This window comes from Zosterops lateralis (genome assembly GCF_965231275.1).
Source record: "Zosterops lateralis genome assembly, chromosome: 3".
In the NCBI taxonomy this organism is placed as follows: Eukaryota; Metazoa; Chordata; class Aves; order Passeriformes; family Zosteropidae; genus Zosterops; species Zosterops lateralis.
The window spans coordinates 68030760-68055147 of record NC_139764.1 but is presented as its reverse complement, the minus strand read 5'-3'; the positions used below and the strand labels follow the sequence as shown (position 1 = coordinate 68055147).

Below are 24388 nucleotides of genomic sequence, written 5' to 3'. Positions count from 1 at the left end.
TCGGGGGTGGGGGCACTTACTCGCCTGCCCTCGCCACGCACCTTCGCGCCGCTCGCCCTCAGCCTCAGCCCCTCCCTGCGCGGCCGCCGGGACGCTGGAAGTTCAGGCGGCGCCGGCCATTCCCTGCGGGCGGCTCGGTGTGTCGGGGGCGGCGGCGGGCGCGGAGCGTCCCCGGCGGCTTCACAATAGACACCGGGCAGCGCGCGTGTCCCCGTGTGTGTGCGCGTGTGTGCGCGCGCGGGGGGCGGGGCCTCTCCCGGCGCGCCGAGCCGGCAGGGAGGGGGGAGGGAGCGGGGGGGAAGCGCTGTTTACCCGGCCGCCGAACCCGACCGCCCCCCCCCCACCGCCCGATGCTCGGGCTGATCCATGCGCCACCGCCCCCCACCCCGCGGGCGGGCAGGTGGTACAGTCCGGCCCGCCGGGCTCCCTCTCCCCGGCGCGGGCGGGGCGGGCCCCGCCGCTGTGACGTAACAAGCCGGGTGTGCATGCAGCAAATCAGCACGAGGGGGCGGAGCTCCCCGGGGCACAGCGCGGAGCCGGGGGTGGGAACCCGGGGGTGCCAACCCGGGGTACTGGGGGCTGCGCTCCCCGCTCCCCTGCCCTCTGCAGAAAAGATGATGAAGACGCTTTTCGGAAAGAAGTGGGCGGCTGGGAGCTCGCCCCGGGCTGTTGACTATTTTCTCCAGCCGGCGAGCGCTGGGGGGAACTTCGACGCGCGACGCCGCGTTGCATGCTGGAACTTGTAGTCCTGCTGTAGAGTCCTGAAAGGTTAAACACTGTCAACAGCCACGTGGGATGTTACCCATCAAAAGCCTGTATATCCCGTAAAAGACCACAATTTATCCTTTAGAAAGTGTTTTCTGTTTTAAAGAGCCACAGTTTTAAGAGGCAGCCCCAGCCCGCTCGTTCTGCGGGGGAAGGGACGTGCAGAGCCCTGCGGAGCTGCCAGGACCTGCCCGTCCCGTCAACCCCCGCGCCAAGATGTCGGCGGCGATCGCCGCGCTCGCCTCCTACGGCGGCTCCGACTCGGAGCCGGACTCGGAGCCCGAGACGGAGAGCGGCTCCCAGCGCTCCGCTGCCGTGCTCGCCAGCCGCGATTCCGTGCTGCACCTCCGGCCGCCGCCCGCCGCGCCCCCCGCCCTGCCCGTCGATGCGGCCCCGGAAGTGGCCGTGAAGGTAGGGAACCCTCCGGGGCCCGGGCCGCCCGCCTGCCCCGCGTTGTGTCCGCTCTGCCGGCCTCGGGGACGGCCCTGGAGCAGCCCCAGGCTGGGGAAGCGGGGCGGAAGGGCCGCGGTGCCGGCAGGGGTGCGGTGCCGCCGCCTGGCCCTGCCCTGCCTTGCCTTGAGGTGTGGGGTCGGAGCGGTGGAGGGGAAGGCCTGTGTTGGGGAGCTCCCGTGAGTTCCAGCCGCGGGGGTTCAGTTTATTAAAGCGTATTAGCTCCATCTCAAAGCGTGCCTTGATTACAGTTCCTTAGATACTTGTTTGCTGTTCCCAGTAAAAGGTGTTTTCCTGGCTGTTTTTCCCGGGTGGTGAAGTCGATGCTTGGTGGGGTGGCTGCAACTGAATCCTGTTCTAAAGGGCAGCCTGAAAGCTGGCTGGTGTTTCTATTGCGTTATTGCTAGGGGAACCTTTATTTTCCAAGTTCAGTATCACATTGGCTGCCTTTTGTGATACCAGAGAGGGAGGGGGAAGGTGCTGGTTTAGCTTTGGGATTTTTTGCACAGGCAACGAATTTCTAATCAAAAGCAGGCATCTTGCAATGATAACTGACATTGTCACTGTCCTGCTGCCACATGCTCAGAAAAGTTTCTTGCCTAGTGACCAAGAGGTGGATGGGCTTATTCACTTTGTTATCATTAGCTAATTCAGATTCTAGCACAACTTATTATATTTTTCTGTGGGTATTGTATTGTATATAGTGACTACACTTATTTATCTCTTAGAGGCTTGGAAATCTGTCTTCTCAAGTTGCAGCATCCAGTAGGCTGTCTTGTGCACATTTCAAAAGAAATGCTAATTAACATCTATAATATTTCCTGAGTGTTAGTGGTAAGTGGCAAGTAGCACTGGAAGGGCTTTTACCACCCTTAGGCCTGTGGCAACAGGTTTTCCCTTTGCCCTGCCAGCACAAGGGTTTATATATGACTGATGTCAGGGAACTGATCTGAATTTTGAAAAAACACAACTCTAGTGAAGTTATTTGTCCTTGGATCCATTCCTTGATCTGGTTTGCACAAATGCTCCAGTGCCAGTGCAGAAACCAGCAGCTGGAGAAAAGAGTTAGGTGTCAGCAGCACGTTCAGCTCAAAGCTGTTTGCCAGCCTGTGCTCTGGAAGGAGTGTCCACCCCTTCCACCTGCACCTCTGCCTCAGACAGTATGCCTACTAAAATGAAAAGGGTGTGAGGCTTTTCAATATCAAGATGTTTGATTATAGTTTATAACTTTTACTTGTGAACATAGATGAGGGGCATATAACTGCAAATAGCAACAGTTTCAAGCTGAGGCTTTCAGAACACAGCACGCTGGAGCTTCTTGTAGCACCACAAGCTACTCTGAGTAGCAACAGGTCATTTCTTTGTAGAATTATATCAGGCTTTCTTTTTAGACTTTTAGGGTTCCAGAAATAACTGCAGGTCTCATATGCCACATGTTCTCAACACCTTCTATGTCTAAAAATGACAGTGTCCCACTGGTCAGCTGTGGAAGCTTGCCAGACACCCCTCAAGAATTTACCCAGATTCTTTAGATTTAAAAAGACCTTACTGAATGAATGTGAAAGACATGGTGTTTTGAGTGTAAGTCACAAATCCTCTCTAAGTACCAGCCTGGAAAAACAGGAAGCCGAGTAAGTAGGAAAGCAAAGTTGCAGTTCATTAGCATCACTTCACTTGTGCAAATGTTGTTTTGACATGAATATGGATCCAGTACTCTTAAGTGCAAAGATATTTATTGCACAAAGGACTGGGAATGGGTTACAAAAGCTGATGGTAAGAAGGGAGGTTAGAAGGGTTAATATAATATAAAACCACATATATAAATATAAACCACAGCTTGCATTTTTGACAGTTGAGAGTGCCAACCTTAAATGGTTGGTGTTCTGCACTCTGTTTTACCTGTTCTGTTTCAGAATTTCAGCCTGTTAACTGGCAAAGACCTTATACTTACATATGCTTTAATGGGTCCTCACTCTCTGTAATAGCAGCCATCATTGTTAGCACATTCAGCTGACAGCATTTGGGCTAATGAAATGTGCATATCAGATATAGCCCTAAGATGCTACTCCAATATGTATTTCATTTTCTATAGAAATCTGCTGAGTCCTTGTTTCAAAGTACATCATAGTTACATGAAATCACGTTTCTGTGAAAATAATTATTCTGTAACTGAAAGCTGTACTAATGGTTGGTAAGTGTGTTTTAAAAGTTTGAGGGGCTGGCTTTTGTTAAACCCTCTTCTTACAGTCTGCTTCTTGAAATAGGCCTGATTGTTGATCTTGATGTTAAATTGCTCTTAATAGATAACAGCTTTGATTATTGGTGACTCCAATCCAGTAAAACTTTACTCTCATTTTAGACTGGAAACCCCACTGGATTAAAGTTGCATGTTTCTGTTACTTTTTTTAGCACACTAAAATCACTTGAGGGAAGGCAACAGAGGATGAAAGTTTGTGCTTCTGGTCCCTTCGTGCAGGAAAAGATGGATTGTAACTGCAGGACATTCAGGGAGGGACAACGAGGCCAAAGGAGGTTTCTTCTTCTGCATGAGGAAGTATTGAGAAGGCCAAAAGAGACAGCTGAGGTGTAAAGTATGATAGACACCTACAAAATCATTAAATGGCACAGAGAGGGAGTGAAATACTTCATCTCTTCCATTACAGTAAACATAAGCTGCCTAGTAGGAGTTAGGTTCAAAGCAAATAAAAGGATGCAGCTCTTCATGCAATGTGTAGTAGGGCTTATTGTCATGCCAAGAAGTCCTGTGTGCTGAATTTTGTGTTGTTACAAGGAGAATCTGGACAAGTACTGGAAGAGATCCATTGGAGGATGAGGTGTCAATAAATACAGATTTCCTCAAGTCTCACCAAGACCTGGAAATATTTGGCTGTTGGGAGAAGTGTCATATACACTTGCTCTACTCTTACTCTCCCCTAGATGCCAAGTTTCCATAAGGTGGATGTTTTCTTTTGTGGGAACAGTGGACAGGTTAATCAAGATATTTTCTTTCTCCAAATCATCAAGCAGTAGGTAAGCATGGTGGTGTTGTAAATAGAAACTGTTCAAGAAAGGGAAGGGAGCCCAGTTGCCAACAACCAGGCCATTGTTAAACCCAAATATCATTAATTTTCCTACAATTTCTACTTCTATGAAAAAAAAAATCACCCTAATATTGCTCACAGTTTTATCTTCACTCTTGAATTATGAATGTAGAAGGAAATTCAGGAAATTGTACTTTCTGTGAAAAAATCACAGGAAAAATTGCAACTATAAGCTTTGCTTTTGAGAGAACAATTATTGTTTTATCTCTGTCTGGGGTAGGACTCAGATTGGAGCAGATCTTATGATATTTCTCTACAGTATGGCCTTCAGTAGTCTTGAGGAGAGGACATTTAACTGGGTTAAAATAACGAGGCTGGCCCAGTCCAGTACAGGAGCTGGAAGATCTGTGCTGCCTTTAATGCAAGAAGGAATCAGAAGTGTCAGTTCCCTTTGAATCTAATTTACCTGTGGCACTATGCAGGTTTCCAAAAAAGTTTTACATAAGGAGAGGAAATAGACTTCAGTCACACTTAGTAATATTTTTTAAAACCTAATCCTGCCAGCTAAGGAGAGAAGAAAGATACAAAGTGACATGTGACAATTCTGTAGCAGTGATTGAACCTTAGTACACTTAAGAATTATTACTTGTTAGCAATGTTGTCTTCTTTGACAAAGTGGGTTTTTGGCTTTCTTTGACACAAAATATCTTATAGAGAGTGGATGTTTAGAACTTGTCATCCTGCAACATCCTGGGAATCTAGCCTAGTTCAACAAAACCATTTAGCATATGCTTTTCTTGCTGGTTTGTTTTTATTCTGTTGAAGTTAGTGAGGCACTCATTTACTGTTAGGAGTGCATGAATGGGTAGAAAGAATAAAAGCTGATAACAGCCATGTGTTAATGTTGGAGCTTCACTGCAAATGCTATTTATCTCTTGGTAATAAATTTGTAAATCTTTAGAATGAGATAATAAGCATTTGACAGGCCAAGTGGTTTAGGCAGGAATTGATATGTGACAAACTGCTTAAGTGTCAGTGGCTCATGGGATGCGGTCTTAATTTACCACATTTTAATGTGATTGATAATTAAAACTAATTAAATGTTATGCAAAGCAGCCTGCCCTTTTTAGCTATTTGACTAACTAGTAATGATTTTACCTGGGGAAATGGAATGTTGTAGATTTATTATTTGAAATGTCCAGAAAAAAAAAAAGAAAAATTTCCAACATACAGCCATCACAACCCTCTGCTTGCATGAGATGAAGCTGGAAAATGTAAGCCACATTATGTTCTTTCTAAGGAACAGCATTACCATCCAGTGTTGCAGTACATGGTGCACTTGGGTCTTTTTATTTAAGGCTTTGCTTTGTTGCCTGTTACAGGGATTTTGCCACTGTTTAATTCAATGTTTTTGTTTTGCATGCACATAAAGAAACTTCTAGCAAGCTTTTTTAATGTATTTTTTTAATTATTGAACTATTTTTAATTCCATAAATCAAGTGATTTTCATAGAAATTAACACTATTGTTTTATGGCATTTGAGTAGGAGTTTTTTTGAACAGAAAGAAGACTGTGGCATGTTTAAAGAATCTGTTAAAGAGGAAAGTTAATCTGATTTACTGTATTTGTAGTCTAAAATCTCTTCTATTTCCTGTCCTCTTTCTTATGCTTAAAAGTGGCCAAGTTTTATGGTAGGACTGCAGGAGCATGCCTTGGAAGGAACCAGGCATTTGGTGATCTCTGGGGAGATATAATGAGGCACCCCCTTGTCTACACTTACCATCAAAAGCTTCTTTCTGTCTCAAGATAGATTCCTTAGGCAATGCTAATACTCCAGAGTACAGCCCTGTGTGCTGTTCCCCTATAATAGTGTGATTGTGTTTTGTTAAACTAAAGGACAGCATTTAACTATCAAAAGAATTTTTTTACCTCATCAGATCATCTCTGAACTGTAAAGCAAACTGATATTGCAAGTAAGTAGACATCACATCTATTTAAAAAAAAAAAAAAAAAAAAAAAAAAAAAAAAAAAAACAGAACAACACAACCAACACAGGAAGTAGTTTGGTGAAATTACACAATCTGCCTCTTTTTGCCTTGTGCCAGCAGTGATTCTTGCATCTCTCTAAACAGACATTCATTCAACCTGCCTACCTAACTTCAGTGGATCTATGGAGTGAGCATTTTCAGGTTTTGGTTGTCCTTAATAGTGCAGAGTTGTATAATCAGTATCTCTTCTGTGCTGAGTTAGGTTGCTTAATTTTTCTATTCAGGTTGTATTTTCTTAGGCCTTTGATCATGTTTTCTTTTCCTTTTGAACACTTTTCAGTAACATGTGTCTTACTTGACATGTGGTGCCCAATGTAGCCACTGTATTTCAGTTGGGTGCTTGGAACTAGTGCTGAGAAAAGTAGAGGTGACACATAGAGCTAAGTTTGCAGCTTCTTTCTATTATGTTTTTCAAGATAACTATATTCAATAAAACATAACTTCCCAAAACCTTAATTCTTCAGTTCCAGGTTATATGGGGTGTACAGCCCTTTAATGATATTACAGCGTGCCATAAAGCCTATATTAATACAATTTCTGAATTGCAGCAAAGACCAGCTGCTTCTCTGCCAGTGATACAGCTGAGCTTTTCTCTTTCTCCAGCAGATCACTGTATCTGTTTGAGAGCTTTTTGACCCCCCCTTTTTATGGTTCCTGTGCCTTTGAGAGTGGAAGTGATCTAGGGAAATAGTTAGCCCTTCACTGAAATCACAGATGCCCTCCCCTTTCAGCTTAACTACTGATCATTTCCCATCCCACAGAACCACTTGTGTCACACTTGGCACATAAGCTACATGATGGATTGTTCACCTTAGGCTTTTAGATAAATCATTCCTGTGACCAAAGGAAAAGCTACAGCAGTGATGTGATCTCTTAGATTACCTTATCTCAGTCACAGCTCTGCCAGGCTGCTACTCCTATGATCCCTTCCCTGTTAGCTGGAGCTATGGCAAATGCTTCTGGAATGCATGCAGTTAAGGCTGTTGCCAGCATACAGGGAGAGTGTGTGAGACCTGTATTACCTTTTCTTGATTTCTGGGCCCTAGAAGGAGGAGCTCTGCTGAAATGGTCTTCTGGCAATGCATGTGTTTGTACCAGAGATCTTCACCATCTGCAGAGGTTGCTGATGAGTTCTTTCCTCTCATCCAGGAAAAAAAAAAAAAAATAAAGCCACAACCGAAATACCCCAATACAGATATCTTGGCAATTGGTGAAATGGATGGTGGGCTAGGTTAATATTTTTAATGTTTCTGCTACCTTCTAGAGTCTTGTAACGCTGTACCAAATGGCACTTACCAGATGTTGACCAAAGGATAATTTGTCTGCTGCTGTTTGAACTCTTGCCATGGGCTAACATTTGGTAATATGTTCTGTCAATACTTTATATTCCTATCAAGATTCCATTTTTAAAAAACACTGAGAAAATAAAGTGAGTAGTTGGACCACATTCAAATTATGACATAGTTTAAAGCAAAATGATGTAATGAAAAGATAACCATTATGTGCTTCAGCAGCATGTTATGAGATTGCCATTTGATGTCCTAATATATGAAAACATGAATAAGACTGGAGGTCTCGAGGAGCGTGGCTCTGATAACTATAACATGTGCTTCAATTTCAAGGCTGGGTGGTTTTTACACAGAAAGAAAGTGCCTGTGGTGGTCTAGGAGTGAACATATTGTGCGGCTTTCAAGTGACTCAGCACTGTTCCACCAGCAGTGAAGTAGAACCAGAATTGCTATAATCCTCCAGCAGAGGATCAGCTTTTATGGCACAATCTGTTTCTTTTCTCAATTACCAAGCAGCATATAATAGAACTTCATAGGAAGATAAGAGGAGGAAAAATAGCAGAACTGAAAAATTCTTGGCATTTTTGCAAACCTGGATTTTTTTACTTTTTCAGATTTAAGAGCAGGGAAAAAACTGTCCTAATTTCAAGTAAGCTGATAACTGTTTAAATGTCACAAACCATTGATCAGATCAATTTTGCCTTATTATCAATTATATTAATTTTTATTTTCTCAAATTTTGAGTTGGGTGAACAAGATGTGAGGGGTATATGGAAGAGTAAGCTCTGTGATTTGACTTGAAAAAGTTATTTGTGGAAAATGTCCTCATGACATGAAAGGAAGTGTAAGTTTGTAGGTAACACGGGTTAGGAAGTGGTTTTGGTGTGCTCCTGTTCTAACTGGGGCCGTGTGAGGTTTTTGCTGAATGACAGGATTAGGCCTGCTGTGCTGTTTGCAGGCGAGTTCATGGTGTGTCAAAGTCAGGGCTGTGAACATACCAGCAGTTGTTGACATCCAAGCCCAGCGAATCGGAAAGGTTGTGTGATGAGAAAAATGAGGTCAGGCTGAGAACTGGTAGTGCTGAGGGTTCAGGCAAGATCAGTGCAATGGCTGGACCTGCCTGTCAAAGTAATTGATAATGTGGTGAGAGTAAAGCTTTCTGGTTGGACTATACAATTCTACTAAGACAGGAGCCTTAGTAGAAAAACAATTAATGGGATTGTTCATGTCGTGTTTTTGTTTTGAGTTTTTTTAACATGCTTTTATTTTCCTTTGTTGAGCAGTTTTAGTCAAATATAATCAAATAACAAGCCAAAGATCTTTAGGTACTGTTTTTCTTTTCTGTGTTCTAGAAAATCAGATTTTAAAATCTTTTAAATCTTGTATGCATGAGCAAGTTTGTAATTGACCTGCTGTTAAACTGGGGAGAAAAAAGGCTTCTGGGTGTACCATGTCAGAGAGTAGCTAACAATATCAAACAAATTAAGAATGTACCATTTTGCTCTTTCAAGATACTATAATATATAAAGCAAGATTGAGTTTGAGATAGTTTTCTATTAATGAAGCAACTGGTAAAATTTGATTTTCTGTTGTGCTGCTTTCTTTTGTAAGTCACAAATGCTTTGGGATCCTGTTGTAGGTAAGCGCTGACTAAGCAATGACGCTAAGATAGCTTTTTCAGTATGATTACTAGGGATTTTGTCAGCATACTAGTACATTGTGAGTCTTTTTCAATTGCTGTTTTTCTAGAATAAAGATACAGGAAGCAATAACAGTAATAATTCTGCAAAATACCATTTTCTTTTATTAACTGAGGTCTTGATGAGGGGAGAGGTTCTGTTGATGTGAAAGAGCCTTCTTAAAGCTCTGAAACCAGGTCTTTTTGGGCACTGCTACCTTATCAGCCATCTTCTTTCTTCTCTGTCTTCTATTTCAGCTGCATGTGCCCTTCTGAATTTTTCCCTGTGAGTTACTTGAGGTTATTATTTTGGTTAATCTTGCTTTCTTGTCCCTTCATCTATCAAGTTAATTTTTTGTCACAACAGACTTGCAAATGTGTTTAAGTACTAAAGCTGAATGACGTTTATACCTTTCAGTATAAAAATGTACCTTTTGGAAATAAGGGGTTATTGGATTCTGTGAAAATCATTGTTATAGTTGATGTTTGTATGTAATGTTGATATGTAATTTTTTTCTTTGCAACTGTCTTTCTGAATAGTTACTTGTGATTTCTGCCTTTTACCTTTTGTAGAGTTTTAGCTTTCATACCTTTATATTAAATCTGTGACCATTTTAATTGGTTCTTCTTTACAAGTCTGGTTTTCAAACATCCTAAAAAAGGAGCTTTCCTTCAATCTTGCTGCCGTTTTTAAAACGTGTGCATGAAATCTTTAAATAAAAAGAAATAATTATTCACATGCAAAGATCTTCAAGTGTTTTAGACAAGTTTCTCAGTGACTGCCTGACATTGGTTTTGCAATCAGTATTTTTTAAAATAGAAACTTTGGCCAAGGTGCTCTTCTCTTTCATGATGCCGAAAGTGTCAACTTGAACTACAGCCCTAATTTGTAAATACAGAAGGTAATGTCATATATTTGAATGTCTGTGTGTGAAAAAATGGGTTATTAATATGTCTGTTTTATTTCAGGAAGATGTGGAAACAGGAGTCCACCTTGATCCTGCTATCAAGGAAGTTCAGTACAATCCCACTTATGAAACTATGTTTGCACCTGAGGTAAGAAACAATGTTGGTTTTTAGAGCAGAAATGCCTTTGGCTTAGAGGGCAGAGGTTGTATAAGTTTTGTGTGAATTTCCTTTAAGACACCTTCTTTGGATGCTTGCTGTATTTTGGAATATAATTTGGGCGAGCTAAAAAATAGATTCTACACAAGTGTGTTGGTATTTTTAGCACTTGAATTTTAATATTCTGCATAAAGTCCTTCTAAGAAGAGTCTTAAAATATTTATCAGAATTATAGCTATGAAAATTAAAAATTAAGCTGGAAAATAGCATTATAAAGATGTTGAGTTAAACATGAACTGCATTGAAGTGGTCCTTTACTATTTTCAAATTTTTGCTATTAACTCATTGTTCTCATTAGGGCAGAATTAACATTTGTAAGACTTGCAGATATAAGACTTTTGAGAGAAGGATTTAACATTAAAATCAAAGTACTTTCAGTTTAATTATTCACATCAGTATTATAAATTTTAGTAATTTGAGCTATGCTAAATTTGTATAGTGAAAAACCTTTTAAGACTGAATTTAGACTGCCTGATGCCATGTGAACCACTTTCCATTTTGTTATAACTGACAGGCTATCTGAAAGATAAAAATAGCTGTTCAAGCATTTAACTTTCTTCCACATTTAACTTCTTTGTACAGTTTGTCTTCTCTTTGACCAGAGGTTAGCCTTCTAGGTAGACAAATACTGTATCGGTCTCAAATTTCTGTATTAGTTATGCTTTATGTTTACAAACCTTTTCAGGAACACATAAATTGGCCTTTTCATAGTGAGCTTGCAACATATCAAAGCCATGACTTGTGCAGACAAAAGTAGTGTTTTTAACTTGATTCAGTGCTGCTGTCTGTAAATGTTTTAGTAGGGAAACCTTATGTAGGACAGCCTTGGGTTTTACCTTCTGAATGCTTGTACTGCTCCCGTACTGAATGACAGTATGTCTTGGTTGGTCAAGTATTAACAAGTCAGGTAGTTGATATTAACCTGAGCTCTGTGCCAGTAATACAGGCTAGAAAGTTCAATCCTGAAATCAACTGTTCAGAACAGCTGTGTAATTACTGTGTGAAATAACAGATGAAGAAGCCTACTCAGGAGTCAAAGAAATTTAAAGTTGAAGTGATTTTGCATTACCATTTTTGAGACCGGTCTCTTTTTTCAGTGTTTTTTGGTTGTGTTTTTTTTTTTTTTTCTGAAGAAGTAAATACACAAAAATAACAAATTACTAATTCTGCTCCACCTTGTTTTAACATTTTTGATGAAGTTTGGACCAGAGAACCCATTTAGGACTCAGCAAATGGCTGCACCTAGAAACATGCTTTCTGGATATGCAGAACCAGCTCACATCAATGATTTCATGTTTGAACAGCAAAGAAGAACATTTGCAACCTATGGTAAGTCCTTAACAGTGGAATTCACCTCCCTCTTTATCATACCCAGGCTGGACAAATTATGATGGTCTTGGTAGAACAATTAATAGTAACTTCTGTAAATTGCTTTCTATCAGAATTAGTAAAATGGGAAAAGGCTTTTGAATAAGAATCCATATGAATAGAGATCATAGTATTTATTTAGGAAAACTCACTTTGCAATTTACTTTTGAACTGTAATCCAGTGTATGGTCTCCTAGCAAGCCCCTCTAATTAATCCTTCCATTAGTTGCATCAAGTATAGAAAACAAAATCAAAATTTCACACTTCTCACTTGACTAACTGTAGATCTGTTATGCAAATAGATTCTTTCATGTGATTCTGACTCTCGCAAAACCATAAGGAAGCCTTAGTGAGTTGTCAGGCTCTTCGGTGGTTGCCTCTTGATACAAACCAAATGAATCAGATTTGCAGAGAACGGGAATGCAGTACTAAAATAGTCTTGGAAAAGACAGACCCAAAGAACTGAGTTGGTGGTCAGTGTAGTAACTGCTTTCTTATCTTGAATAACATTTTGAATTACATTTTCCGAAAAATAAAATACATGAGTCTTGGGGAGGCTTCAGGTTCAAGCAGACTTTTTACAAGCTGTAAGAAAAATTGATTTTTAAATTATTTTTTTTAGGTAGGAAAAATATGGAAAGACTATGGATTCTTAACATTGTTTTGCACACATTTGAAAGAACAAAGCTTCCATGTGTTTACATATAACAATGATTAGTTTTTTCCTGTGTTTCATTGTAAGCTTTCATTTCTGTTTTAAGTTTGATTGCAAGTGCTTGTTCAGATGAAGTACCCTTTATATACTTGAAATTCAATTTATTAGGCAAGATCTGATACTTCCTGTGTTACTTAAAATGTCACAACACTCAACTTTTGTACAACCAGTTTGCATCTTACTTTATTTGTATTTACATTCAAAATACTACTTCTTGCAAACAGTTTTGCCTCAAAAATCACCTTCCTAAATAAGTATCCTTAATTTCATTAGGGCTTTATGCATGCCTGAATTCCGTGATGCATGAGATTGGGACTTTGTTGCTAACATCTGTGGTAGCTAGGTATTACACTGGAAGAAAACGCCTAACATCAGAGACTATCCCACACTCAATTTTTCTTTGTACTTGAGTTTTATTAGAAGCTTTCTTGTAAATGTTAAAAAATTGAAATATATTAATGACAGAGTTTTTATCTTACATAGTTTTACCTAATAGGTACTTTTCACTGAGTTGTTAGGCTAAGGAATATAAGCAAAATGACAATATTAAGAAATGGATATCTAGTTTCATAGCATAATTTTAACTTACTTGAGTGTAATTTTGATATTAGAACTTGACAGACAATACAAGTAGGATCCTCTATTCAAGATCTGAATAGACAGATTGGATTTTGTTCTGTGAAGTTAAATGTAACAATTTTGGGGTTGAAATTAAATGTAACATTTTTGTGCATATAAAACAGATACTGGGGAAAAGTGCCTGTAGGCATACAGTGTTTCATTTGAGGTTTTTTATTTGAAAAGTTTCATTTGGGAAGATAAAGCTAGTAAGTCTACTCAAAACTACTGCTGGTTATGTCATCACTGTATAGCACCTGTCTTGAAAGCTGTATTAAAAGTGAGTATAAAAATGTATTTTTAAACCTTGTAACGCTGGCAACTGTGCAGCTATCATTCAGCTTTCTAGAAATGTTCAATAGATAATGATCTGGTTACAGTGACAATGGAACTATGAAAATGCTGAGATACAGACAATTTAAACAGCAAGAACCAGCATTGAGAAGCTGAAGTTCAAGCTAGAAGATGCAGTAATTGAGGAAGATATTCTGGCTCAGTAGAAAATCTGTTAAAAACAGCACTCCTTTAAGTTGTCAGAAAGTTATCTATTAACATTTTCAATACTCTCTTTTTCCATTTGGAAGGATGTAATAAATATCTTCTCAGAAAACACCAAGAATAAAAATGCAAATAAAATTGATAGGCATAAACCCAAGCCATAGATCTTTTTCAAGACTGAGTAATAACCTATTAGAAGAACAGGAGTAAATCTGTCTTTTAAAAGCTGCAGATCTTGAGACTTCTGATCTCTGTTACTCTGTTTAGCACCATTGCACTGAGGCAGGAGATCTCAAACAAATCTGCAATAGCTGGCAAGTAGATAAGCAGTGACTGTAGATGAAAGACAATGGTAGTAAATGAGATCCTGTATTCAAAACAGATCAACTGTCTCTGTCTTTCACAAAAAAAGACAGTTTTATAATATATATAATCCTGAAAGTTAATACATATTCATTGAGAAAACTGTATATTAATCACAAATGAAACCCAAGTATTTTTTGGCAACTAGTGTTTATCTATTTCTTGTGCAGTAAATGCTTACTCTTAAAAGTAGACTTTTTTTTTGTGATGCTTGGATAGCTGAGAGTATCCATTCTGTCATTGACTGAGGGTCCTTCCAGCCCTTTATTCCATTAGATAAGGGCCAGCAATGGAGTATTGAGGAGTAGAAGAAGGAAGCAAGAAAATAGTGATACATCTGAGTACTTCTTTTCAATATGCGGTCTGTCAACCAAGGATGTGCTTATATATTTATCAGATAATCTCTTGGGGGTTTTCTTTTTTTTTCTTTCTGACAAACTTTTCCAGCTGCTTCTTGAACCTGTATATTTTTTCTTTGTTCAGCAACCTTTTTCAGGCAGCTCCACAGCTTAGCAGCTCCTTGTGTGAGGAAGTATCTCTGCTTTGAACTTGTGGAACTTAAAAGCTTTCTGCTTTGGCTTCATATCCCCCAGTGTCTTATGCTGGAAAACAAAATGAGCAATCATTTCTTATTCACCACTTCAGTGTGATTTCTTATTTTATAGATCTTGGCCATAGCTTCTTCTCAGTCTCCTTTTTTTTTTTTTCTGCCTGGAGAGATCTGATCAGTCTTCTTGTTCCTTGCTTGAAGCCTTTTCATGCCTATGGCTGTCCTCATCTCTCTTCTGTATCTCTTCTAGTTGCACTGTATTGCTCCTAAGATGGAGAGCAAAGCTGTGTACAGTGGTTATATGTTAATCTCACTGTGAATTTGTTTTGTGAGTAACTTGCTCAAAGCTACTTGCTCCATTTTTCCAGATCATTTATCAGTATGTTGAATGTCATGGGCCTGAGCATGAATCCACCAGCAACTTTCTTGTGCTGTGCAAGCCAACCATTTATTCTTGACAGTGTTTTAATAATTTTTCATCAATTGACCATGTAAGGACCTGTGGGTTTTTTAAAGTGTCTTTGAGGCACCCTGTAATCAGTCTAACTTGATTTTGTGAAGGTATCCAAGATAAACTTAGCTTTGCTCATTCTCAGGATTGTCACCTCAGAAATATTCTGGAGGTTTTGTCATTGTAATTTACCTGCAGAGAAAATTGTGGTGTCTGTTCTCCTGCAATAATGCTCATCCGAGTGCATACTCATTTTCTTTATTGTAGTTTCTACTTGAATCTTCTAGCCACACAAATGTCTGGCAGGTTGATCTGTAGTTCTCCATATCTCCTCTGACATGTCTTTTGGAAGAAGGAATTGTATTTGATACATTCCTTTTTTGTCAGGTTGAGGTGAGAGTATCTGCACTGTGGTTCGACTTTAGATCTCTTGGGTGGCTGCCTCTGATCCTGATGTTTTGTTACCACTTACTTGACTCTTTAGTTTCCTGGCATTTCACTTCGAGGTAGGTACGGCATCAAGTTGCCCATAAAGAAAGGTTCTGGCACAGGAGTCTACCCAAGCTCCACCATAATCAACATGTATTTAATACAACCCTCACAGATGCTCTTTTCAGTCCTTGGTCGTCTGTTGGCTTACACACTGTCAGGTACACTTTCTGTCCCTGCCAATTTTGACAAAGGACAAGTGTTAGTTTTTATATATTGTAGGATTTCCCTTGCTTTTGAGGGCAGGCTGCCTTATGTAGTGTTTACTTTGTCTGCTGGAGTTTGGTCTTTATTTCCTACATCTGGATGCAACTTCAACTCTTTGAAGAATAGGTTCTTATTTCTGATAGTTTCTCTTTGCTTACTATTCAGCTGTGCTCACTTCCTTCTGGTTGCTTTAAAGTCATCTTTTATTAGCTGGCAGGCTTTTTTTTTTTTTTTTTTTCTCCTACATGGTGTCTTTGAAGTGCCCCTGCATTTGAAAAAGTCTTTACCCTTTGGTGCTCACTTTCTGTTCCTTTTAAAAATCTTTTCTTAATATAGCTCTTATACTTTGAGGTTGAAATCATTGTTGTAAATGTTTTTTATATCTTCCTTTGCTTTGTCAACGATGTTGGTTTTATACCCCATCATGGTCATTGTTAAAATGTGTGTCCTTAGAAAGAATATCTTAAAATCAAGTTTCCTGTACTGCTAAACTGGCTTTTTTTCATGTGAATCTCTGGTGTGACTGCTTCATGGTACAAGTACATTGTGTAAAAATCATCACATCTTGGTGTGAGATTTGTGCAGTCTGCTACAAGGAGATAACTAAAATATGTCATTATTACTGTGCTTCTTTCCCTGGCAACTGTTGTTTAATTTCTGTTACCATTTCATGGTTTACTGCCTTTTCTGTCTTAATGGTCACTCTGGGAGTTATGGCAACTGTAGTCACTACTACTTAGACCTGGAATTTCAGTTCACAGCATCATTTAATGCTCATTAACACTATTAACTTGTTAATCTGATTTGTCTTTAAGCTTTCTATGGCATAGAGCATATTTTTCCCCACTGGCATGGCCACCTTATTCTCTATTCTTTCTACCTGGTAAAGCATATATTCTATCCAATTATGTCAGTACTGTCCTACCAATTATGTTTATTATTTTAAAACAAGATATTTCAATGTTACTGTGTATTATTTTTAGCCTCTGTCATTTTGCATGCGTGCTTGGGTTTTCTATTTGCCTGCCTTCACTTTAAATAGGATTCTGTGATTATTACTGTCCCTATTACCTGAGATTTTGGATTTCTGTGCTACCTTTTCCTTGAGGGTATGGGTTTCTAAAGATGGTGTGTCATTGCAAATTGCTTACTTTTCTTTAGGTATTTTTTAAGTATTATGTTTCTTTAGGTATTCTTTAAGTACCCCAGCTATTTTATCAAAAAGTACTCTTTCAACCTTCTCAGTGCCATCTGCCTTTTAATTTAAATGACACCTACCCATCTCAGTAAGGTTCCCTTTATTCCAGGAGTTCGGGGAAGTGAAGTTGTCACAGGCACTGGAGATGTTTTCTATATTGGGGTTAAAATCTGCAATGGCTGGGAGAGCTGGGACTGTTTAGCTTGGATAAAAGGAGTCCTGGCTGGGAGACCTTATTGTCCTTTACAGCTACCTGAAAAGAGTATGCTGATGGCATAATCTGTTAAAAACATTGAATAGAATAGTCCAAGTAGGCATTTTATGATCTTGTGAAAGGTCCTCTCCCAGTTTAATGGAAAGCAATTAATAATTGCTCTGTGAGAGTCTGACTCTCTTAATTGGTGACCAGTTTTACATCTGGAGACGTAGGTCATCTACCCTAGTTTGATTCCATTGACGTAAGGCAGTCTTCTTATTTTAATTTCAACTATCAAACAAAGGCTGTCTCTCTAGAAAATGAAATTCCCCTTCACAAGACATTATGATTTAAAATGCTTAACTAGCATTATTTTTTTCAATATTGTATTCCTTGGAGTATGTCAAAAAAGACTAGGAAGTCCTAACATACAGCACATGTTTATTCTTCTCTATCTGTGCTATGAACTGAAGTCTCTTTTCTTGAACATTCCATTTTGAGTATTGATAAAAAAGTCAATATATGAGCACATATACATTTTCAGAAGCAGAATTACAGATTATTTTTTACATGCTGCACACAAACTGTTCATGAATATTTTAGCCATTTCATAGCTATTTGAGCATCAGTGCTCATCCTAAAAGTGGACTGCTTCATTCATGCAATGTTTGGTATTTTAGCATCTCTTCTTTACAAGATATTAATGTCCTTTTAAATAAGAAATAGTCTTCTCTCCGTGAATCTCAAAGCTCTTTATAAGTAGTCAGTAACTTGGTTGTAGCAGGATTATGTCATCACTAACACCATTGATACTTTAAGAGCCTAAAATAACTGCCTTGGAAATAATGCTGCTTTTTTTTTTAAAATCTACTCGTGTTACATGCAGCACCTACAGTCTCTGTTACCTGTTAACAATTGTAGGCACTTTATTTTCTGATTACTTTGATTCTGCAGAGATGCCAGTGCAGAGTGGATTAGTCCAGCTGTATTTCTCTTCATACCTGAGCTACCTTGGGTCTCTCTGTGTGCTGCATTGCACCGTGTGGTGTAAAAGGGCTTTAATTAGCTGTCTTTCTGGAATGCACATCAAGTCTAATTATTTAACCAACCATTTTCAGGTGCACTGAAATTCTAGATGTAGGTGGAATTGTATCTTTCATTACTAAAATGTTGAGGGAAATATCTTCCTCCTAACTAAAACTGAAGGAGACATAGAAGTCAGGGCACATTATGTGGGATACCAGCTGAGTAGGATAAAAGCAAGCTGTCTTTTGCAGCTGCGTTTAGGAGTCCCAGCCAGAAAGAAAATATTCCCTTTCACATATCCACTAGAAAGTAGAAATTGTTCAGAGCTTTTCTATGAGAATGATGCTGGACCAAATTCAATTCAACTGTAAGAAGTCTCTACTTCCACGGGAAGCTGTGCTTGGCCCAGGGGCCCTATTCATGAGAATACTGTCCCTCTTTTACAAGTACCAAGCAAATAGAGTCCCGGAGATGGTGTCAATACAGTTGGAGGACAAGTAAACCACTGTATTGATTTTGACAGAAATCCAAAGTAATATCTCTCTACTTTTAACAGAAACCTTATAGCATGGAAGAGAACTCATTGAAATAGTGGCTAAGTAAAAGAAGGCAGCTAAATTAGGGGAAGTCTGATTGCAGTGTTGGCTCAGTTTGCTTATCTATAGAAATAAATTGGGCTAAAAGTCTAGAATAAGTTATTTTATTGTTTAACAGAGGAATAGTGGGAATGTATATTTTGTAAGATGACATTGGCATATATTTCTCTCTCTGTATCGTATGTATTCACGGATCCTCTGGACATATGTTGTTCCACAGCTGGGTCTTACCAGGTTTGAAACTACAGGGCTGGTCAGCAGGTGGAATGCTTTATTTTGGATGAATACCTGCTGTATTCTCGGAATGGCTGTTCTACTAATTTCAATAGTACTTTTTTCCCCAGCATCTAAAAAGAAATTACCTGGACCATGTTCTAGGAGAGTAGTCTTTCTGAAAAATGTTTGGGGAGACAGTCTCCTTTGGCTGTTGGAATGGTGTTGATTGATTCCCAACTTGTATGCATTTGTATGCGCCTTTATGAGCCAGTGGTCTCCAGAGTAGACTGGATAATCTCCCCCTGCTCATAAATTGTCTCTGTGAATCAACAAAAATACAGGAAATGGATTGTATGCTATAGGGTTTAATTCATTATGTGTGTGTGATTACTTTTACTGGTGGTTTAATATCTTTCTTTCTCTTTTTTTCCCCATCCTCGATATAGAGAAATTCTCATTGACTCCTCAAGAGACATTTTATCGTTTAATATTTAATAAAAATTGGTGTTATGTCCACCAGGGTGCAGTCTTTCCCAAAAAAAAAAAAAAAAAAAAGCCATGGTGGTCAGTAAGTGTTCAGTGCACCACATGTTCCTTGGTAACCAAATGAACTTATTTGTCTATCTTACAAGATCATGCTATCCACTTCAGGAGAAATGGAGGAAAAAAGTTAGATATATGTATTAAAATTGTAAATATTCTAAATAGCTGTGAAATGCTGGTTCATTTTGTAAGTTATTTATAAGAGTAAATGCAGCAGATGTTGTTGCAGTTGGGATTGTTTTGTTTGTTTTGTTTTTATCGAGGCTCAATACCTGTAGTCAGGAAGATGTGAATACTTAATTCTTTTAAAAATTAAAGGCCATGACTGCTGCTTTTGGTACCATCCACAGTAGTTAGAACAACTCCTTTCAAGTTGAAGCTTTCCCAGTTCTGGTAGGAAGAGGATTGATTTTTGCTGTGGGAGACAGAATACACACAAAGCCCTAGAAAATTTGATTTGATTTATTTTTTCCTCTGTCTCTGTCCTCTGCCTTCCAGCTGCTGCCACTCCAGGACTGCCAAAGATGGGTAGCACTGTCTTTGACCCAATATTAGTAGTGGACAGAGCAGAAGGCTGCTTGCTCCTGAAGCCAGAGGGCTCTGTGTATGTAGCAGCCAAAGGCTGGTTTCCATGTGACTTACTGCCTTTGCAAACCAAGGAGCAGTGCCCTGCACTAAAGCAGCATCCATTTAACATCCTGTGTCTCTGACATAAGATTTTGAGCTAGTCTTTTCTTTATGCCGTATTACTTCAAGAAGAGGTTGCTATGGCATTTCAAAATCTAATGTTCTCATTGCAGCAAACTGACCTGAATTCAGTGTTGATTTGGCATCCTGGGGTCCCTTCCCACCACATTCTCTGACTTGGCTTCTTGTGATTACCCACCCTTTATACCTTATGTTATGTATCTTATGTTGTTAACTGTTGCCTATTACATTTATTTATTTCTCTATGTTGTGCAAATTTAAGCATTCTGATAGCAATATATACTCAAAGGCCTCATGGTACTACTTCATAGTAATCTTTACACTCAGGCCAAGTGAAAAGTTAATGGGATTCCAAAGTTTCAATCCTTCATCATCCCCAGCTTGTTCAGAGTTAATAGGAAAGAATTTGCCAAGGGACAGAGTAGTAAAAGTTACGCAAAACTGAAAAGCTTGAAATAACAATATTTTTTTTCCTCTTGTTTCAGGTTATGCATTAGATCCCTCTGTAGATAACCCTGAAGCTGCTACCAAATATATTGGTTCTGTAGAAGAAGCTGAAAAAAATCAAGGTAATTAATTCAGAACCTTGTATAAATTACTTGCATCTCTTATCTGTTTTCATTTCTTCTGTACTAAGAAATGGAATAGGTATTAGTGAAGGAAGATATTATGGGAGACTTACCCATGTCCAAAAACACAAAGAAGAGATGTGTTGCAATCTTAATGTAGAGGGGGAAGAGAGATATTGGAGTGTTTTGTTTTCTTGAAGTAGCAAATGTTTCAGGTTGTCATGACAAATTTCAGAATAGGATTTGCAATGTGCTATTGCATGAATACAATTTATCTGTATAATTTGAAACAGCTTTTTGGTCCTCTTAAATTCTGTCTTGACTAACATTGTCATGTGTTTGCATTAGGATACCTGTATGTTGAGCTAATCACCATAACTGCTCCTCAAGAGCAAACTGATCACTCTGTGTGCAACCTCTGGCACTCCTGTTGGGAGCTGTGTGTTATCTCTGCTTAGCAAAGTTAAGCTCTTTGGGTTATTTGGAAAAGAAAAACCACTGGAAGGTTGCCAAATGGTAACAGCATGGCGTGCCACTGGGAGGATTGACTACCAGAGGCATGGGGTTTGTAATTAATACTTCAATACAAGATATTTAACACTCAAAGGGGCTTGTTCCCATTGGAAAACTGTACCTGTGTAAACGTCATGGTCATGCTTTCCCTTGCATGTCTTTTTCAAATATCCTATTCACATGGGTATACAAAGGATCTTTATTTCTGTGTCCTGTTCTTCAGAATATATCCAAGCTTATTTTGCTCTTTCCTTCCAGAGAAGGAAATGACTAAGATCAAGCCATTAAACCATTAAAAATAGTAAAAAACCCTTTTCATAATGGAATTTTGTACTTCATTTTAAAAAAAGCCCTTGATTAATGTGCAATTCCTTCTGATCACTACTTAACTTTTTACATTGCCTCTTTTCCCCTTGTTTGTGTAAAGCTTCTTTTGTCTCTTTTGCCCTAGAGAACTATTACTGCTGCTGCAGAAAAACATTGTTCGAAAATTGAACATAATTGTATATACAAGCTTGACATACTTAAAAGATGTTAAAATAATTACCTGCAGGACTTTTTTTTCCTCCCATATCTATACTGTATAGTGGTTTTGACACATGAAATTCTGAGGGTGCAGTATTTGTGAAAAGTATTTCTATAAAAGAGCAAGATAATACTCGAAGGGAGATGACTCTCCCAATAGTGACAGACTTTTTAAGAGGGCCTATAGCAATAGGAGAAGGGTAGTGATTTTGAGCTAGAAGAGGATAGATTCAGACTAAGTTATAAGGAAAAAACTTTTTACAATGTGGTTGATGAAATACTAGAACAAGTTGCCCAGACAGGTAGCGGGTGTCCCATCCCTCCAAATGTTCAAGTTCAGGTTGAACAGGACTCTGTGCAACCTGATCTAGTTGTAGATGTTGCTGCTCATTGCAAGGTGGTTGGAGTAGGTGACCTTTTCAAAATTAAAATACACAGTTGTGGTTGGGGTTTTGGAACACGTGTTTTATTTTCATTTTGGGACTGTTTTTTTTCAAACTGAGACAGTTCAGAGGGATCCGAAGCCAAGAAGACTTTACTTCCAAAAACTACACTGTCTAAAGCATGAAAATTGATGTATTCAAACAGTCTGCAGAGTTACTGTTAAAAATTTATGGTACATGCATGGTTAAATATTCTAACAAGGAAGGATACACAGTTTAAGTGGTTGCTCTGTTACTGTACATATTTAGCAGTGTTCCTAGCTGGAAAAGTGACCAATACTTCAGCCAATTTTGCTCAAATACATTTTCCATGTTGTTCTTTATACTGAAAGGAGCAGTGGTGGTGACTTTTTCTTTTAAACTGACTACGGTGTATTCTGTGATACACTATGGTGTTTTCTCTGATGTATTCTGTGTTAGCAGTTAGTCAGTGTATTGTTTCCTTCTACAGGTTTAACAGTGTTTGAAACAGGACAGAGAAAAATTGAAAAAAGGAAGAAATTCAAGGAGAATGATGCATCTAATATTGATGGTTTTCTGGGACCATGGGCAAAGTATGTTGATGAAAAAGAAGTAGCCAAACCATCAGAAGTAAGTACTGCTTTAACGAAATGGCTACAGATTATCACTGCATGGCAGTGATTTCAACAGAGATCCAGCTGCACTAGTGCTTGTCCAAGCAGATCCATGCTATGCTTTGGGGTAATAAAAACATTTTGGGTGATATGTCCAAATAAGATGTTCCAGATATTCTGCATTCAATTAATTGGATCAATTTTTGGAAATCTATGTGTAGAGTCTGATTAAAAGAAACGGTTTGGAGGGGGAAAAAGTGAAAGTAAAACTTTTTTGAAAAGAACCGGCAAATGAAAACTCCCAATATCACACACAAATACACACACCCTGAACCCTGCAACCAACAGATATCCTTCTTTTCTAGTCAGTACTTAGCTTTAGTTTATGAATAAAAAGATAATGGTTCTTTTTGGTGTACATAGCTTTCCAAGCCTTTATGGTTTTGATAGGGGTATTCTCTTTATTGATGCTTAGAAATATTTCTAATCCTGTTTAACAAGTGAATGTGTTCTTAATAGTAAGTAAACAATAGTACAGTTCTGGATTTTGTTATGTGATTCTGAATGCTGATTTTTTTAAGAGGTCATTTCTTATTTTTTCCAGGAAGAGCAGAAGGAGTTGGATGAAATAACAGCTAAGAGGCAGAAGAGAGGAAAACTAGAAGATGATAAACCTGGAGAGGAGAAGACTATATTACATGGTAATGACATCTTCCTGGCTGTTCTTATTTTCTAGCTCGCTGTGTTTTCTTGCCTGCTGTGTTAATTAGTAAGGATGGCAGACAGCCTTAGCACCTTGATGTTTCTGTATTGAAGGTAACAGCACTCACAGGCAAAATCATAAAGGACAGGGAAAGAGATAAATAAACTTGGGCTAACTCCACTTTGTGCTGTGAAGGGCAGTGTGCAAATGTCATTTTTCAGGGTGCTGGTTTTATTTATTTATTTTTAATGTTACTAGATGCATGTATCCCTTTCCTATTTCACAGAGCAAACATATTGAAGTTGTGAGTTTGGCTTAGTTTCAGCTTCACAATGAATGTAGTTTTATGTGTCAGTATTTTCATCAGCAGGTAGAGCTCTCAGTTATGGTTTATGAACACTTTAGAAAAGCACTTGGACTTTATACTTCCTCAATTTTTAATGTAAATGTTCTTGCTGTCATACTACAAATAATTGTGTATCAATTAATTACCCTACAGAAGATTGTAGTATGTGTTACCTCCAAAGAAAATGGTTTGGTAATTAAGTAAATTTCAGTAACTTTTTGAAATTGGTACTTCAGCTGTCTGCACACAAAACAGCCCTGTGTTACACTGCTTGCTGCAGATAGTTTAGTAGACTGGGTCTCTGTGTACCGGTTTCTCCAGCCAGGTTCACACGTACAAGCTGTGAGCATCCTTTCTAATGTGTATTGAGGAAGAAGCGGTGGCTGTGAGATAAGTGTTGCTTACATTAGAACATTGTTCTGTTTATGTGTAGTAGATCATGGCAGTATTTATTGAACAGCAGTGAGCATAACAAACATGAAATTTTAGCCACTGAGCCTCCTAAGGACTAGTTATTTTGTATCCAGGTTTTCATGCACTCTACCTGTAATTTCACAGTGAAAGACCTTGCCATAT

At 38.9% G+C, this 24388-nt stretch overlaps 1 protein-coding gene across 1 annotated transcript in view; it reads left to right on the top strand.

Moving 5' to 3' along the window:
* Positions 1-981: 981 nt before the first annotated feature.
* The window catches only part of CDC40 (cell division cycle 40), a gene marked incomplete at its 5' end in the record, with an annotated part of 37498 nt that continues 14091 nt past the window's right edge, over positions 982-24388 (top strand). Inside the window, 6 exons of the mRNA XM_083857165.1 lie at positions 982-1176; positions 10241-10327; positions 11596-11725; positions 20624-20707; positions 22640-22779; positions 23368-23464. Of these exons, the coding sequence (XP_083713291.1) occupies positions 982-1176; positions 10241-10327; positions 11596-11725; positions 20624-20707; positions 22640-22779; positions 23368-23464 (733 nt within the window). The remainder of the gene's footprint in view (positions 1177-10240; positions 10328-11595; positions 11726-20623; positions 20708-22639; positions 22780-23367; positions 23465-24388) is intronic.